The following is a 16,602-nucleotide window of genomic DNA, read 5'->3' as shown; positions in this document are numbered from 1 at the left end:
GAGGTGAAGAGTCTGAAATGGGTCTCCCTGGTGTAAATTAAGATATCGGCAGGACTCACTCCTGTGGAAGACACCAGGGGTGACTCTGTTTCCTCACCTCTTCCAGCTTCACAGTGCATCCCTCCAGGGTCTGCTCTCTCCTCCATCTCTGACCCTCTTCCTCCCTCTTAGAAGGGCTCTGATTATGGTAGGCCTATCTGGATAATCCAGACTGATATCCTCATCTCAAGGTTCTTCACTCTTCATCACATCTGCAAAGTCCCTCTCACCATGTCAGGTAACATAGTCACAGGTTGCAGGGATTAGGATGTGGACATTTTCACAGGGGGGTGAAAGTTGGGGAACATTAATCATTCGGCCTTCTACAGCAAGCTACAGACTGGGACAATACATTTGCAGCCCTTTAACCTGCAAAGGGTTAGTGAACAGAACATGAAAAGAACTCTTTCAAATCAATTGACAGGAAAGAAAAAATTATTTCAAAAATTGGCAAAGGATGTGAATAGGCAGTTCATAGAGGAGAGAAAAATGGCTATGGACGTACAAAGGATATTACACCTCACTAGTGATCAAGTAAATGAAAATTAAAACAATAATTAGATGACATTACCTTTCAATACAAACATTTGAAAATCGGACAACACCAAGTTCGGTTTAGTGGCAGAGAAGTGGGCTTATTCATACACAGCTGGTGGAAGGAGGGTCAGTTATGATGAGGGGACAAGGATGGTTGTTGGAGCGTTGATGGATGAAACAGTACAGCACGTTCCTGCAAGGAAACGCAGTCCAGTAGTTACAGTGAAGGAAGGCGAGCTCCATGTGGTACTCAAGCATGTTACGGTAAGATACAGTTCTGTGAAATTCAAAAACAAAGGATGCATCACCACTGGTAAAGTATACAAACATGAGCAGGAAGGAGTCCCAACCACCTCAGCATTGTGGTTACCTCTAGGGAGGGGGTGATTCAAATTCAGCTGTAGCTATTATGTTTTATATATTTATAAAATTTGATACAAATATAGTAAAATTAAAATGTACTCCTTTTGGGTGTTGGGCACATGGTCATCTATATATTACTCATTCTTTTTGGAGATGTATTATAATATTTCTTAAAAAGGGGATAAAAAAGAAGCCCAGGGGCTGGCCCTGTGGCCGAGTGGCTAAGTTCGCGTGCTCCGCTGCAGGCGGCCCAGTGTATCGTCAGTTCGAATCCTGGGAGCGGACATGGCTCTGCTCATCAAATCACACTGAGGCAGCATCCCACATGCCACAACTAGAAGGACCCACAACGAAGAATATACAACTATGTACCGGGGGGCTTTGGGGGGAAAAAGGAAAAAAACAAAAACAAAAAATCTTTAAATAAAAAAAAAAAAAGAAGCCCAGTTAGAAAGGTGAATCTATAATGAAACTGATTTTCTAAGCCAAAAGGAAGAGGCTCTCTGAGAAGAGTTATGGTTCACTGGTGAGGAGTTTGGTTTGGTGTCTGCAGACCATCACGTGTTAGCTGAGTGACCCGGTGTGTTTCTGACCTCTCTAAGCCTCGACTCTCTCATCAAATAAAATGTGAGGTTTAAATGAGCTGGTGATGGGAAGCCTTCAGCACGTGGTAAGCGCTCAATAATATAACAGTTCACAGACAATGATTAATATTTGTTATGCAACATCAAGACTTGGTAGGCTGAAGGTATTTATATGATTTTGTTTTAAATAGGCCAAACTTAGAAGATTCCAGATTAGAGTCTTAGTAGAGATTTATGAGCCTTCTATTAAACTTTTATCATTTCAAGTAACTTTCTGCCAGCACACTTTCTGGTATTTCTGTGAGATAGAATGGTGTGTGAGGTATAAATTATGGTTACTTTCCTTTAATTCAGTCCAGTTGCACTTAGTTTTTTAGTCATAGTTCGTTTGGCAAAGTCTGAGATGAAGTGATATTGGCGGGATGTACGGATACGGCTGTTCTCCATGGCTGATTGCTAAATATTTTTTAAATGAAAGTATATGTTATATTTAGAGTCTAACCAATTAATGTATCTCAGAGGTCCTATCAACACCTTTTCTACACAAGCGGTGATTTGAAACTCAAAGAACTACGCAGCCAAGGTACAAGTCTGTGTAGTGTTTTTTTAAGTCAAAAATCAGTTGCTTCGATTTAAAAATTTAATCTGAAGATGTGTTGATGGGAATGTAGTCCTCCTAGTGGAGTATTCATACCAGGATCTCAGAACTTCACATTCAGAGGGCAGAGACACACTTGGGAAGCCAGAGGGGTGGGTAAGAAGAGGGTCACATGCATTGCCCAGCTGAGCAAGCTGAAGTCCGGCGCCTCAGATAATATCACACGTGCCAATAGTCTACATCGAAATCACTGGGACTCGGAATGTTTTACAACCATAGTGTTAGGGTAAGAGCCCAGTCTCTGGGGCCACACTGTCTAGACTCGCAAGCCAGCTCTTCCCTTGCAGTCTGAGAGAGAGTTCTTCATCTGTTTGGTGGGGATAGTAACTCTCCCCACACCAGAGGGAGACTGTGGATTAGAGGAGTGAATACGGGTCACAATCCGAAATCTGAATGTGTTTTGGGATTTGGAATTTTTCACATTTTAAACAGTAATATCATTCATATTTATAAGTAATAAGTGCTATGTTATTACTATTATTGTCATTTAATTATTTTAGATGAGGAGCGATGAGGTTTCTTTTCTTACTGAAAGTTTCATTTATACAATGTATTCAAGTATTGTTTTTATTTCTTAACCACGTCCTCCTCTTAGGAACTGTGTCCTCTTTGCATGGCTTAGACCTGACCCAGCAGGAATGTCCTGTTCCTGCTGACACCTAAGAACATTTGGCCCCAGATGTTAGCTGTCTTCTAAGTCAACATGGACTGAGACCAACACGTTTGTGGAGCTCAAAGCGTAATTAAATTATAGTGCTTTGTCGTGTCCTCGGAAAGTTCAGATTACTCTGTCTTCTTCAGTTTTGAAGATTATTAATAGTTTACATCTCTTCCTACTTTCACGTTTGGAAAATGTATCATGGAACTCTGATTTTAAAATAGTTCTTCAGCACTCTTTATTTCTGAGTGATTATCTATTAGCCACTCCCCACCACCCTGCCCACCTTAGTGCTAATACCAACCTTCCTAGTCTTCCTAACCATTAAGTACATTTATAAATCGTGTCTTTATAAATTTAAATTTATTTATAAATTAAGACCATTTAAATTAAAACAATTTAAACAGAGATAAATCAAGTTAGAGATATATCACACCTCTAGAGGGTGAATAACTTTAAGCTTGGAAGCAATAGATGTTCTCAAATGAAACATTTGGTAGATTGGCCACATGATGATATCTCGTTGTTAAAGGAGAAGTGGGATATTTTCCACGCCAGTCCGTCCATCGTATTTCTTCCTAGGTTAATGCTGTTGGTTATGTTCCTTGCCCATTTATGTATTGGGTCTCTTAGTGCATCCTTGCTGAGTTATGTAAACTCATAAAAAATATTACTTCAGTCACCTTCTACATTTTTTCTCAACCTCCCTGCATCATTTTTAAACAACTTTTTGACCCCTCCATCAAATTTTTCATTGTTTCCTTAAGATAAATTTCTAGATACAGAATTGCTAGATTGTCTTGGAATTGGGGAGTGAATTTGATGCAGTTTGAGTGATAATGGCAGCCTTTTAGAAAACACCTTTGTGGGCATTCTGCAAAAGGAAGAGGAAAATGTATACAGCTCCTGTTTTTCATAGAATAATGCTTAGCATTTAAATTACATTCTCACAATAAGCTTTTAGTTTTTCCCCTTTGTGATTTAAAATAGCTACATCATGTCACTGTTCAGTGCCTTGAATGTGTCAGTCACTCTTACTCAGCAGACTCTTGATGGGTGAGGGAGGGTTGTGATGGTTGATTGTGAGCTGTGCCAGGCTCCTTGCCTGTCTGTCCTTCTCTACTAGTTAGTAACACAACAAGTAGCTGTGTAAAGAGGTGAGCTGAAATGCTTGCTTAAAAGAAGATGTTGAGGAAAGTCCAACGATAAAGTCAGGGGCTTATCTGTGGATTTTGACTGTCCATTCATTTTCAGTGGGTAATTCAGAGTCTGCTCTTGGCTACATTTCTAACCTACTGCTGTTCTGGCTCCTGTAAGGACGTTTCCTCTGTGCACTGTTGAGACACTTCCAATTTTCATTTTTGCAGGTAGCAGAAGAGGTGCCTAATCTTGACTGTGGCCACTTAGTAACTAAATGACTAGAGAGGAATTTCTATTCCTGGCCCAGTTTATGTGTTTACTGAGGGAGAACCAGTGCTTCTGGGCAGCTTGTTCATGCTTAGCTGACTGCCTCACTGCATGCGGGGATTGCTGCGTTCTTTTCCAGCATCTTCTGATCCCTACCTCTGTACTGTCCAATACCATAGCACTAGCCTCATGTGGTTACTTAAACTTAAGTAAGTTAAAATTAAATAAAAGGAATTCAGTCCCTTGGTCACACAAGCTACGTTTCAAATGCTCAGTGGCTATGTGCGGCTAGTAGCTACCACAGAGAAGAGTGCAGATTACAACACTCCTATCACTGCAGAAAGTTCTGCCGGATGTGCTTCAGACTTTCCCTGATCAGCAAGTAAGCTTTGCTACACAATGTAAAGAGAAAATTACTCACACGTTTACCTACTTTAAAAATCTGGGAATTTCTCAGCATTCTTTTTCTGTCTTTCCTTGTGTTTCAGAGGAAGCATAGTTCATCCTTTCCAAAGCAATCCTTTCTCTCATGGACTGATCACAGTCAGAGGTTCTGAACAGTTGGGAAACAGTGGACTGGACTCTTGCTTCCTCTTGTCCTGCATTATTCAGCTTCTTTCTAGTCCACTGCCACCTCCCCCCGCCCATGGCATTCTCATTGGCCACCAGCCCATTTCCCTCCTGCTCTTTATCCCAACTTCTCTAGACCATAGCATGTGCACCTGTCTGCAACTTCTTGCCACACATTCCTCAGCCCTCACAGCCTAGGCTCCACCGTCGTCTCCCACACGCCACACAAACAGCTCTTACAGGCCCCCAGCTACCTCCTGACTGCCAAGTCCAGACAGCCTGTCCTCCACTGGGAAGCGTTTGAGTCTGTGGACAGCTCCTCCTTGTAATTGTCTCTCCCCTTTACTCCTATGACGTTTCCCTTGGGCCCTCGTCTCCTCATTCGTTCATCAGTTCAGTACCTCCCTGGCCCGTCTTGCATCACCACCTCCATCATATGACAGCGCCCCTCTCCTCTTGCCTCCTTCTGTTTGCATTCTCTCACCTGTATCCGGCTTTCCTTATTTCCTGGATGCTGAGAGTCGCTGAACGTATCATCTCTACACTTGGCCTTTTCCCTGGACTCGGGATCAAAAGGTCCAGTGTTTGTTGGACATTTCTGTTAAGATTATCTTGCCTCTATCTCAATTCAAAATATCCAGTTCTAAATCTAAGTTCTTAGCTCCTGGGCATATTTTCCCTCCATATTTCCTTGCATGTTACACACTATACCACTTTGCCCCCAGCCACATCTCTGCACGTCGTTTTGCTTACTTACTCATTCAGTTTGTTTGCCTCACCATGTCTGTTTTATCGCTGTGATAGTTTATCTGGGCATCCCTTATTGTCGATGCTAACCTTCCCCCCTTCCCCCTCCCCACTTTAGGTCTGATTCTGGTTTTGCCCTGGAGTATTCTCCCCGTACACTGTACTTTTACTTCCATTCTCTCTCTTTTTCACTCATGTTGTTGCCAATACATTTCCTGAAGGCCATTAAAGAAAACACAAACACACATGCACATACAAACATATGCATAATAATTACCAATTTAAATTTTGGGATAAACAATATATTCCTATGGTCCAAAAAAAAGAAGGTACCAGAAGGCGTGCAGTGAAGACCTTTGCTCCCTCTCATGCCTTTCTCTTCTCAGACCCTATTCTTCCAAAGTGTAGGCATGGGTACGAGTTTATTTATTTAAGAAAATTTTTAATGTATATACAGGCACATAGATATGTGTGTGTGTGTGTGCATGAACTTTCCCTTTTCTTTGTGGTAGCATAGGAAGTGCACTATTGTACACTATTCTTCACTTTGTATTTGCCTCTAAAGAGTATTTCTTGGTGTCTTTCTTAAAGATTTCCTCATTCTTTTTTACAGCTGTATAGAATTCCTCTGTGCATGTACCAGAATTTACTTAACCAGTTCCTTGAGAGGGACATTTAAGTCATTCCTCATCTTTTGCTATGCCAAACACTGCTGCCAGGAATGACGCTTTCGGAATTCCTTTTGCTCTTAATGTGAGTCTGTCAGCAGGCCCCTTGTGAGACCAGTGTTTGGACTGTTTATTTACTGCTTCCTGACCGGCCACAGTCCCTGCTGTTAGTGCTCTGCTCCTCATGTACCGAGTTACAGATACTGCAGTCCACTCCTTGTCCCCAGTCCAAAATCCTTCACAGACCCCCCCATTGGCAATGAATCTGACTCTGCCCTGTCAGTATCAAGAAGCAGGCAACTCAACATGCAACAGGAGACAGTGGGAGCACTGGATACTGTTTTCTGTGGGGTCTGTGTGCTGGCTGAATGAGCGTACTTACTGTTCCCCAACAAGTCGCAGGCACTGTGTCTCCCTTCCTTTTTGCAGAGTGCTTTCCCTCTCTTTTCTGGCCTGTCCAAATCCATTGCATCCTATGAGCCCAAGCTCACACACTACCATGTCCACAAAGCTTCCTAGATTCCTGTTCCTTTCTGCTAAAAATAATCTAGCCTTCCACTGAGCGCCCTCACAGGCCGTATCCTCTTCTACCCTGGGCTGCATTACATCTGTGCAATCCTCTTAATTTAGCTACTAGTTGGTAATGCCCTGAATACAAGAATGGTGTCTGATCCTTGTTTTCCATCTTTGTTTTGATTTCTCATCCCCCTAGAGTCTCCTAGTATGGTGTCTTGCATGTATTAATGAATGAAAAAGAGCAGAATTGATTCTCTTCTTGTCTGACATGAGGGGTTGGAGGAATACTTGCTTTTTTTTTTTTTTAAAGATTTTATTTTTTCCTTTCTCTCCCCAAAGCGCCCCAGTACATGGTTGTATATTCTTCGTTGTGGGTCCCTCTAGTTGTGGCATGTGGGACGCTGCCTCAGCGTGGTTTGATGAGCAGTGCCATGTTCGCGCCCAGGATTCGAACCAACGAAACACTGGGCCGCCTGCAGCGGAACGTGCAAACTCAACCACTCGGCCACGGGGCCAGCCCCGAGGAATACTTACTTTTAATGTAGAAATCAGTCCTGTTCCTATGCATTCTAGCTTGTTGTTAAATTAAAAATGCCTTTTCCTCCCTCCTAGGAATGTTTTTAGGAGCCTGGAGCCATAGAGTCTTAAATTCTCAGTGACTGCTCATGTGGCCTCCTGGGAATGAGGCTGCCAGTCTGTTCCGTGTTTATTCTATTCCTAAAAGCATTGTCAGGTCCAATATGTGGTCCATGTGAGAGCACAGCCAGACCTTAATATGTGTTGGAACCAGGTGTCCATTTTTACTATGAGATTAAGATTGCTTTTCCGACACTTTTATTTTAATGTACAAAAAGTGAATAAAAATTATCGATAGACTCTAATCTCACCAGTGCGGTTTCAAGTGTAATGTCATTAGAGGATAGCGCAGTAAATGATGCATTTGAGAGTACAGTGAAGCCAGGGTCCCCGCGTTGGAGCTAGATGTCCCTGAGGTCTGCTGCCCTGTATGGTGACACTCTCTCTTCTCTGTACCCTTAGGTTTTTGAAGAACCCTCCATCAGCCTTTTTGCTCTGGAACATTGTGAGGGAAGAGAGTTACATCTAGAAGAGGCTGTGAACTCTGTTCTGAACAAGGACCTGCACTTCTACACCCAGTCGGTGTGGGTGAAAAGTGGACTGTAAGTGCAGGACGAGGGTGTAGCCTGCTGGGGCCACCATCTTAGGACAGGTGCACAGTTGCTCTGTGCTCCCCAACGGCTGCTGGCTTTGCTCTGATGGGACTCTCACTCCTTGTCTTGCTCAGTGTAATAATCATGGTTTCTGTAGAAATCCGAGAAGACTGTGGACCACGTCCAGGAGGTGGTGGCCCGTAGTGGTCTGGGGGAAGACCCTTTGGAAGAGGGTGTCCAAAGCCATGTGTTCAAAGCACGTGCCCTAGAGCTGGTAGACCAGATGACCTTAGCTGGTTGAGTACACTTTCCTTTCAGGAGAAACTTGATTAAATCAGTGACTTTGACTGGTGGGACCATCTCCTGCTTGTAAGACTGACAGTGTTTTGTTGTATTTTGTTTTGATCTCTTGTTTGTCTGACAGCTGTTTGCTCCAGGGTACTTGTTTTCGTGCTGAGTACCCTGGTTGACCCAGCACACTTACCAGACTTGCTGTTCCTTCAGGCTGTCTGTCAGGTGGACCCAGGTTGTGTGGGGCCTGCACTTTTACAGTCTGGGGAGACTCTGGATACATCAATTAGGTGTGAATGAAAGTGATAAGAAGCCTGCAAGTGAGGGGCCCTGAGGCTGAAGCTCTCATGCCTCCTGGAAAGTCGGCCTCGCAGACCATGCTGGAGTGCGGCTGGAGGCCTGGCCCTCCTCCTGCACGTAGGTGTTTGATGCCAAAAGTCAGCGGAAAGGTCTCAATGATTCATATAAAGATGACTGTTTTTATTTCCTAGGACTAAATTGTGTGATAATCAACTCTGCTTGTTTAAGTATCTGGAGATAATGAAAGAGAAAGCCAAGAATATAAAGTGATAAAGATATAAAGAAAATTAGTCTATTATAATAAATGGCTTTTGTATTATTCACATGTATAGCAGGTTACATTTTCTTCTGCAAAGCATTTCACATGTTTTGGTGTTTATTAAACATAAATTGATTTACTCTAAGCATAATAATCCCCATATTATTCCAGCATATTATTTACCACTTCACCAAGTCTGTTTGAACTGAATTCTACATCCCTGTGATATAGGACTTTCACGGCATTTCTAAACATTTCTTTTCTTTATATTCCTATGTGGAACTGATAATTATTGACTCCCCTCTGGAAATTTCTCACCAGCTTACTTCACTCTTTCGTAGAAAACTGGTGCCATTTCACCTTGACATTCGTATTTCTCCCCTGTAGCTTATTATCCACCTATTCTCACTGTTCTGGATTCTGCATAAGAGAATTGGTACACAGAGCAAGGAATAGGGAAAGCTGTTTGAGGGGTTTGCTAGAAACATATGGCTCATAGAATACGACTTATGCACAGCCAGCTACCCTCAGCGGCAAATTTCATTTGCTTTTTTTAATCCCCATATTGTCCCATATCTCTGATCTGTGATGGTAACAAAGGCCAAGCTTCAATGCTTTTCAACTGTGGGATTCATGTACATTAATATATAATGAAGTATAGTTATTAACTTGCCCAGGTGTTACACTGAAACTTCTCTGCCTGTTAAAGAAGCTGCAAAGCTGGAGAGGTGGACAAGCACCTCCATAGTCATGTTGTCCTGACTCTGCTCCAGTCTGATGTTTTAGACCTGTGTCTAAGGCAAGAAGGGGTAGAGGGAAGGTTGTCTGTCTTGTTCATGTCCATAATTTGGCCAGGCCCAATCTCGGGTGTGGGGAGCAGAGTTCTTTGTCTGGACCAGGCAAGGCAGCACCTCATCTTCCACATATACTTTCTGAAAGCACTGTTGGCAGTGACCTTGAGTCCTGCTGAGAATTTCAGATCCTCATCGCACTCACAGCTTATTCTCCTTAGCCATCCAGCTTGATAACTATCTACAGCGGGGCTTGGCAAACTTTTTCTGAAAAGGATCAGATGGTCTTTTCAGTTGGTTGGCCATCCTGTCTCTGTGACAACTATTCAATGTGCCAGTGTGGCACAAAAGCAACCAGTGTCAATCTGTAAAGGAATGGGTGTGACTGTGCGCCATTAAGTGAGTCTCGATACTCTAGACACTCACCGCAGGCTGTGTACACTTTACACACTTTATCTTGGCCCAAGGTGAAGGCCCCTGGGATTTTCAGAAGGATTTGCAAAGGAGCCAGGCCTTGAAGGAAGAGTAAGCCAGGGGATTTCTGTGAATAATTTTAAGTGGTCCTTGATGGCCTTGGAGAAGTTGTGGGAGGACGTGTGTCTGGAGAAGTCACTGGAGCCATTGAAGAGGCCCCAACAGACAAATAATGAAGAGCCCAAGATGGAAGAGTAAACTAGTGTTCATTAACTGGGTAGTAGTGAGCAGTTATGGTCTATCTCTGAATAATAAAATGTTGATGAAAAAAGACTTTGTATTATCAAAGGAACGTACACTTTCAGAGCTGGAGGGAACCTTGTTTGAGAAGTGAGGAAACAAAATCCTAACTGAAATCCAGCTGCTCTGAGCCTCAGTCCCGTGGGCTTTCTCCTAGTTCTCCCTGTTCTTTTGTTAAAAAATAGAATTGTACATTTTTTTCTTAAAAAATCTGCAAACCTAGAAGTCTTAAAGCTGTTTGGTCTGATAGCAGGTATTTTTGATAGGAGCTTGCTTTCTGTTTTTAAGCACCCACTTTTTTCTTTCCTGCTCTCATACAGGTGGATAGCTTATGAAGGATCCAATTTCTTGGGAAGACAGATCCTCCTCGAGCCTAATGAAATCCCAAATTGGACAGCATTCAGTGGATGGAAAACAGTTGGTTCCCTCCGTCCTATGAAGCAGGTAAGGAGAAAAGAACCATAAGATCCCAAATAACTCGATTTTCTAGTAGAAATGTCATAAACCACAGCATCTGAAATATTGACTACTTAATTTAGTTTGCCGTTTATGTTACAGGGAATCAGATTAGGATGGGGAATCTTACAGATTTTAACCAATTCATAAAATTGTATCTAAGGTCAACACGATTTTAGCTTTGAGTCCAAAGTCTTAGTGACCTTGGTGACTTTTCGTGGAAAAGTAAGTATTGTAAGCTCCATGGCAAGCCTTGGAAACAAGAACTCTGAGACTGCACTAGTTTCACTTTCTAAGTATTTAGAATTTTCCCCCTCCTTACACTCAGGATGGATCCTGGCAATTTAATTAAAACAGTATTTATTGCACACCTACTGCCTGTCAGTCATCTGTTCAGAAGCCTCCCACTGCACCTGGGGAACAAGTTTAATCCCCTCAGCGTGGTCTGTGTGATCTGCTCCCCCCCGCGCCCCCCGCCCCCACTTCCCCAGCCTCCTCCGTCACTGTCTCCTCCTTATTCACCATGTCTGTCACAGGCACTGTCCTGCTTTCCCACTCGGGCTCCTAACACAGGCTGTGCCCTCTGTCTTGAAATGTCTTTCCTCATTCTTTGTTTGGCTAGTTCTTACTCATCCCTCTAAATTCAGCTTAAGGGTCAGGTCCTCCAGGGTGCCTCTTTCACCCTCTCTCCTAATCTAAATTAGATCGTAAAAGACCTAGTTCTTTCTCTCCAAGACACTGGACACGGTCATCATATAGTCGTGGCTGGATGGGGCACCTCCTCACCTGTGAAGGCAGGGGCTGTGCACGTTTTGCTTATTACTCTACCCTAGGGCCTGTCACAGCATCTGCCACATTGCAGGGACTCAGGGACAATTTGTTTAATGAAGGAATTAATGTATAAATGGTTGAATGAATGTTTGACATTGTGCACAGAATTACAGAAGATATAAGGATATCTATGATTTCTGCCTTATTGGAACTTACAATTTTTGTTGAGTAAAACAAGTCCAACTCAAAATAGTAACATAAAATATGAAACAATGTGAAATCATCAAAAGGCCATAGGCAATGCCTGGTTCAGAGAAAGGAAGTGTGAACATGTGTGGGGTGGTGGGAGGTTCCATGGAGGGGGAAAACCCCAGGTGGGCTAAGCTTGGTCAGTGGAGATGTCATTTGTACTTCTCTCCTATCCCTTTAGAAACACTTTCTCACTTGATTCCAACAACAGTTCTTTAAGGTAGGAATTATTATTCCCAATTTCTAGATGGAAAAATAAGACTCAGAGAGTTAAAGCAAATTGGCAAAAGTCGTCCAAGTGTCAGAATCAGGATTGGAACCCAAATCTATGCTGCTGTAAAATCTTTGTTCTTAAGCAACCTCACCCTACTTTCCTCCAGAACAGGATCAAGAGTTACAGAGTGGAACTCTATGTTCCAGGACCTGAGCTGAGTGTGGCAAGTGGATGGAAGTGCTGAGGCTCTGATGCTCAGATCTGACACACTGACAATAAAAATCAACCTGATTGGTCTTGCTGCCCCCTTCACACACACACACACACACACACACACCCCCACCCCCACCCCCACCCCCACCACCCCACACCCTGTGCTCACTCCCACCACTCTGGTTGTTGGCTCAGCTCTCAGCTCTGCCACTTGTCAGCAGTGTGACTTTGGGTGAGTCCTTCATTTCTTGGCACCTCAGATTCCTCACTGGTGAAGCTCTGCTCCCAGTGCTCACCTCTGGGCCTCATGTGAGGACTAAATATGATGATGTATGTAAAGAGTCTGACACACATCTGGCTCATACTACTGTGGGAGCACATTTATTTTGATAGGTCACCATTCACACGTCCCTGGAGGGAACGGGAGATGCTCTTCTGAGAGATACTAAGCATTAGTGGGCTTTCCTGGTGGAGTGTGTGGTGCAAGATTTCATGATCTTCACACCTTGCTTACTCCTCAGTCCTGCCCCATTGGATGATGGGTAATCCCACTGAAAAGCTATGAATAAGCAAGGCAGAAGTGGGAATTCAGTTTAGCTTTTACCAACTCTATAATAATACTTAATCCTGTTGTTAAAAACTTTAAAAGCCAGGTTGGAAGCTGAGAATATTTGCCTCACTTTTGAAGGTGGTTCCTTGCTGGGGAAGATGTCTCTGCCCATTGTTCAGGGCCCTGAGATAAAGGATGGCCAGAACAATAGCCTCTGATCTTACACACAAGTTTTTTGACAATTAACATTGTGTGTGTTAATCTTCTTGCGTTGTGCTTTAGCAACTACCTGATTCCTATTCTGGTTTAACATTTAATTTCAAAATAATATTTTAATAGATTATTTTCCTTGTTGTTTATTTAGGCACAGCTTTGAAACCCAGCAAAGGAATCTGAGTTTCTAAAACAGTATTATAGGCTGTATTTCCTTTGGGTAGGGCTATTGGTACCGCTTCAGTTCATATTCTTGTTTAGGAATTCAGGAATAATTAAAATGTAATCTTCATTGAGGTTGGGAATTAGGAAGTCACCAAGGCACTTATAATGCATATCAGTGTTTTAAAGTATAATTACAGAGGAGTCAGACTATAAGTCTGTAATAATGGTAATTAGTACCTTGCTTGAGTTAATTGATTAAAACTGTGATGTTTGGTCCTCACATAATTGGAACTCTGTCCTCTGTGAAGGTCACATCTGTTTTGTTACATATACAAAATAAGTAAATTGTAATAAAGATATACTGAAGCCTCAAGAATTAATAACTACAGTGGGAGCCGGCTGAATTCATAGAAATTTAAGTACATTCCTGTTGCACTATAAATGCTGAAGTTGTGATCTGTAACATTTAAAACATTTTGCCAAGTAGAGGTCTTTTTCACCTGCTTTAAATGACCAGACAAAAATTTGTCCTTCTGTTTGCTTAAGTGCTCAGAATGTTTATTTCTGTAGGAAGGCTACATGGCAGCAATTTACCAAAATTCAGCTGGCCCATGTTGATCTGTCCTGAGTTTCAAAATAGTAGAGTATTCCTTGTTGGTCTTACCATGACACCTTGTTGCACTGACCTAACACTTAGGCTTCTCAGAGTGAAAGTCCTCCCTTATTAAACAACAGACCATTTGTTGTTGTTATTTAGCAAGGTTCTAATTGGGTTGCCAACACCTGACCCAAGGTGGGGGAGGTTTCGTGTCCTGTGTTTCATTATATTAAGACTGGAGGCCTGAGTCATGGGGCTGAAAGAATGGTCTCTGTGGAGCTTCCATCATGTGCTGTCCTTTCTTCATCTTACTTAAGCCACACTGCCATCTTTGGAATTGGTCTTTTATTCCCTGTGTGTGAGAGTAACTATTGCATTTCAGCACAGGCCTTACAGCATCCTGGTTAAGAGGGAGGGTTTTGGTGCAGACGGCCCTGGCTTTTCCACATCTGTGTTAACCTTATTTGTAAAATTCCAGACATAATGGTACTTTCTTAAAGGGTTGTTCTGGTTATTTAATTCTGATAGATAACAGAGTGGCCCAGAAAGCATTTCACACACTGCTTGACATATACTAAGCTTTCAATAAATGTTAGCTATTATCCTTAGAGGGAAATCCTAGATTTAATATTTTATTTTAAAACTTCCTGTATATATTCCAGGTCCAGGGGATGAAGTCCTTTGTTACTCAATTTTTGAATACCTAAGTAGTGATTAAAACACGCACGGTCTCTTCCTCTAAAGAAGTATAAAGTTCAACCAAGTATAAATGTAAACAGAGGTGTTACCACAGCTGCTCGGGGCCCCTGCTCCCTGGGTGTCTCAAGACCTCCCCTGGCGTCATTTGGCACTCAGGCCCAGCTGCAGACCGTGTGTCTGATTACTGTGTTGTCTTTGATGAGCTGTTGGTGATCCCTGCAGGTAGTGCCTTGCCCTTGTCAAGCCCAGGGAGGACACAGTAGTTACTGAATTAAACTCATCAAGTCCCTAATTCTTCACTGCCCCTTGCCACCTGGGGTTCTAGTGAACGAAACTCACCATTTACCCCTCCAAAGGGCATTTTCAGAAAAGTATAACAGAGATTATACAATTTAAGCTTTGTGCTCGGTGGTCTAAGGATTTGTCGATAGAAAATATTAATTTTACATATTTGCTAAAGGGACTAAGGGTGAAACTGATATAAATAAGCTAAATTCTGTCACCTCTCACTTTCCTTCTTTGGAAGGATTGATATCCAGATTCAAAAGATGCTTTTTAAATGGCTGTTTCTCCCCGTCATAGCCTGCGGTGTATATTAGAATAAAGAACCGAGCCCAGGATGAATATCTGACAGTCACTGGAAATGCAGCTGACACAAGGGCCACGTCTGTGTGCGTCTCTCCCTACAGTGGAAAGAATACTCAGATCTGGTACTACTGTCGAGGACTCTTTAAATCCAAGGTAACCGGCCCACTGATCAGAACCCTGAGTTTTGGTCTTTGTTTTTTTCTTTTGGAAACCAGAATCTTGCAAAATCAAATGGAATGATAAAATAATGCTATGTCCTACAAACATTTTGTTGTTTGGTCATATGAACACTGAGGTGCATTACTAAAGCATTTAAGTGAGAGGACTTCGGGAATTTTTTGATCTAGAAAATCCAGTTTCTATTTTAAAGTAAAAACTAAAGTTATCACATACTATGGATATGCCTAAATGATAATTTAAAACCAATGATAAAAGTCACTGGATCCAACTTGGACAGTGTGCTTGTGTGAGACATTCCTTATTCCACAGCCCAGAAAAAATCAGCAACTTTGTGATTCCAAACATGTTGAAAACTTCTCATTTTCAAAACATACAGTGAAGTAGTAGTAGAAGAAAGAAGCTGTTACTAGAGAAAGCTTAGAAAATAAAATGTAGGTTTCTCTGTTTTTTGGTGACCCCTCCATTAGTTTGATGTGATGGGGAACAGAACCCATTTTATTGTATCTCCGATGGATTATCTACTTTTTTTCTTATGCTTCAACAAACATGAAAAGCATTTAAAAGTACTTATTGTCTGGATATCTAGCACATCACCTGATGTTTTGTAAGAAAACCAAGCTTGACCCAATACATGTAAGCTCGCAGAGTCTAGCATTTAATTCTAATTCAACAAACTTTTACTGAACATGTTGTCAGATGCAGACATCCTTTTAAAAACAAGTAACCTCTGTTTCAGTAGGTTTATTTCTGTACCATTTCCTCCCCTCTTCAGCCATAAAGAAGACTTTAAAAAAAGTTTACAGAAATTATAATTATGCCATATAGTTGTTTTAGATAAGACACAGTTATGTAATGTCTGATTTGTTTACATGAAAGAAAAGGGACCCAATTCAATTGATTTCAGCAAACACAGTGCTGCCAATTTATTTCTTAACCCTTGTAGGCCAATGACACATGTCTCGATGTGATTGGTGGTCGGGACACACCCGGAGCTAAAGTGGCCCTGTGGACTGAACACGGGCACTTCAGGCAGAAGTGGAGACTGAACAAAAATGGAACCATCAGCTCCTATCTCAGTGATCAACTTGTCCTTGATGTGAAAGGTGGGCCTTTGATGAAACCCAATGTTTGTGTCCCTAGGTATCATTTTAAGTTACGGCCCTCCTCCTCCTCCTGGGTAGAAGAAATCCTTATGTATAAGAGAAACGTTAAGTCATTTCTAATTATGCTTGAAAAAAGTTAAGATATGCTCTACAAAACAATTAGCAATATGGATGAAGCAGAAAAAACCTAGGACAAAGGCCTTAGGTTTTGTTAATATAGTACAGTTTAAAGTTTTCATTTGCTGCACGATCTTTGAGAACAAATGTAAATGACATAAACCATAAAATGAATGTCATCTGTTTCTTAGAATGAAACTTCTCTTAACTTTTTG

At 42.0% G+C, this 16,602-nt stretch overlaps 1 protein-coding gene across 3 annotated transcripts in view; it reads left to right on the top strand.

Moving 5' to 3' along the window:
• CRYBG3 (crystallin beta-gamma domain containing 3) overlaps positions 1-16,602 on the top strand; it is a 106,700-nt gene that overhangs the window by 87,903 nt on the left and 2,195 nt on the right. For all 3 annotated transcript variants that reach the window (XR_011429352.1, XM_023623964.2, XM_023623968.2), the window contains 4 exons: positions 7,786-7,925; positions 10,592-10,715; positions 14,982-15,140; positions 16,111-16,270. Coding sequence is in view for 2 of the 3 variants with exons in the window: in XM_023623964.2 (XP_023479732.2) it covers positions 7,786-7,925; positions 10,592-10,715; positions 14,982-15,140; positions 16,111-16,270 (583 nt within the window). In the remaining variant the exon portion in view is untranslated. The remainder of the gene's footprint in view (positions 1-7,785; positions 7,926-10,591; positions 10,716-14,981; positions 15,141-16,110; positions 16,271-16,602) is intronic.

Source organism: Equus caballus, chromosome 19 (assembly GCF_041296265.1).
Source record: "Equus caballus isolate H_3958 breed thoroughbred chromosome 19, TB-T2T, whole genome shotgun sequence".
NCBI classification, from domain to species: Eukaryota; Metazoa; Chordata; class Mammalia; order Perissodactyla; family Equidae; genus Equus; species Equus caballus.
The sequence above is the reverse complement of the archived record's forward strand: the minus strand, read 5'-3'. Positions and strand labels throughout refer to the sequence as shown.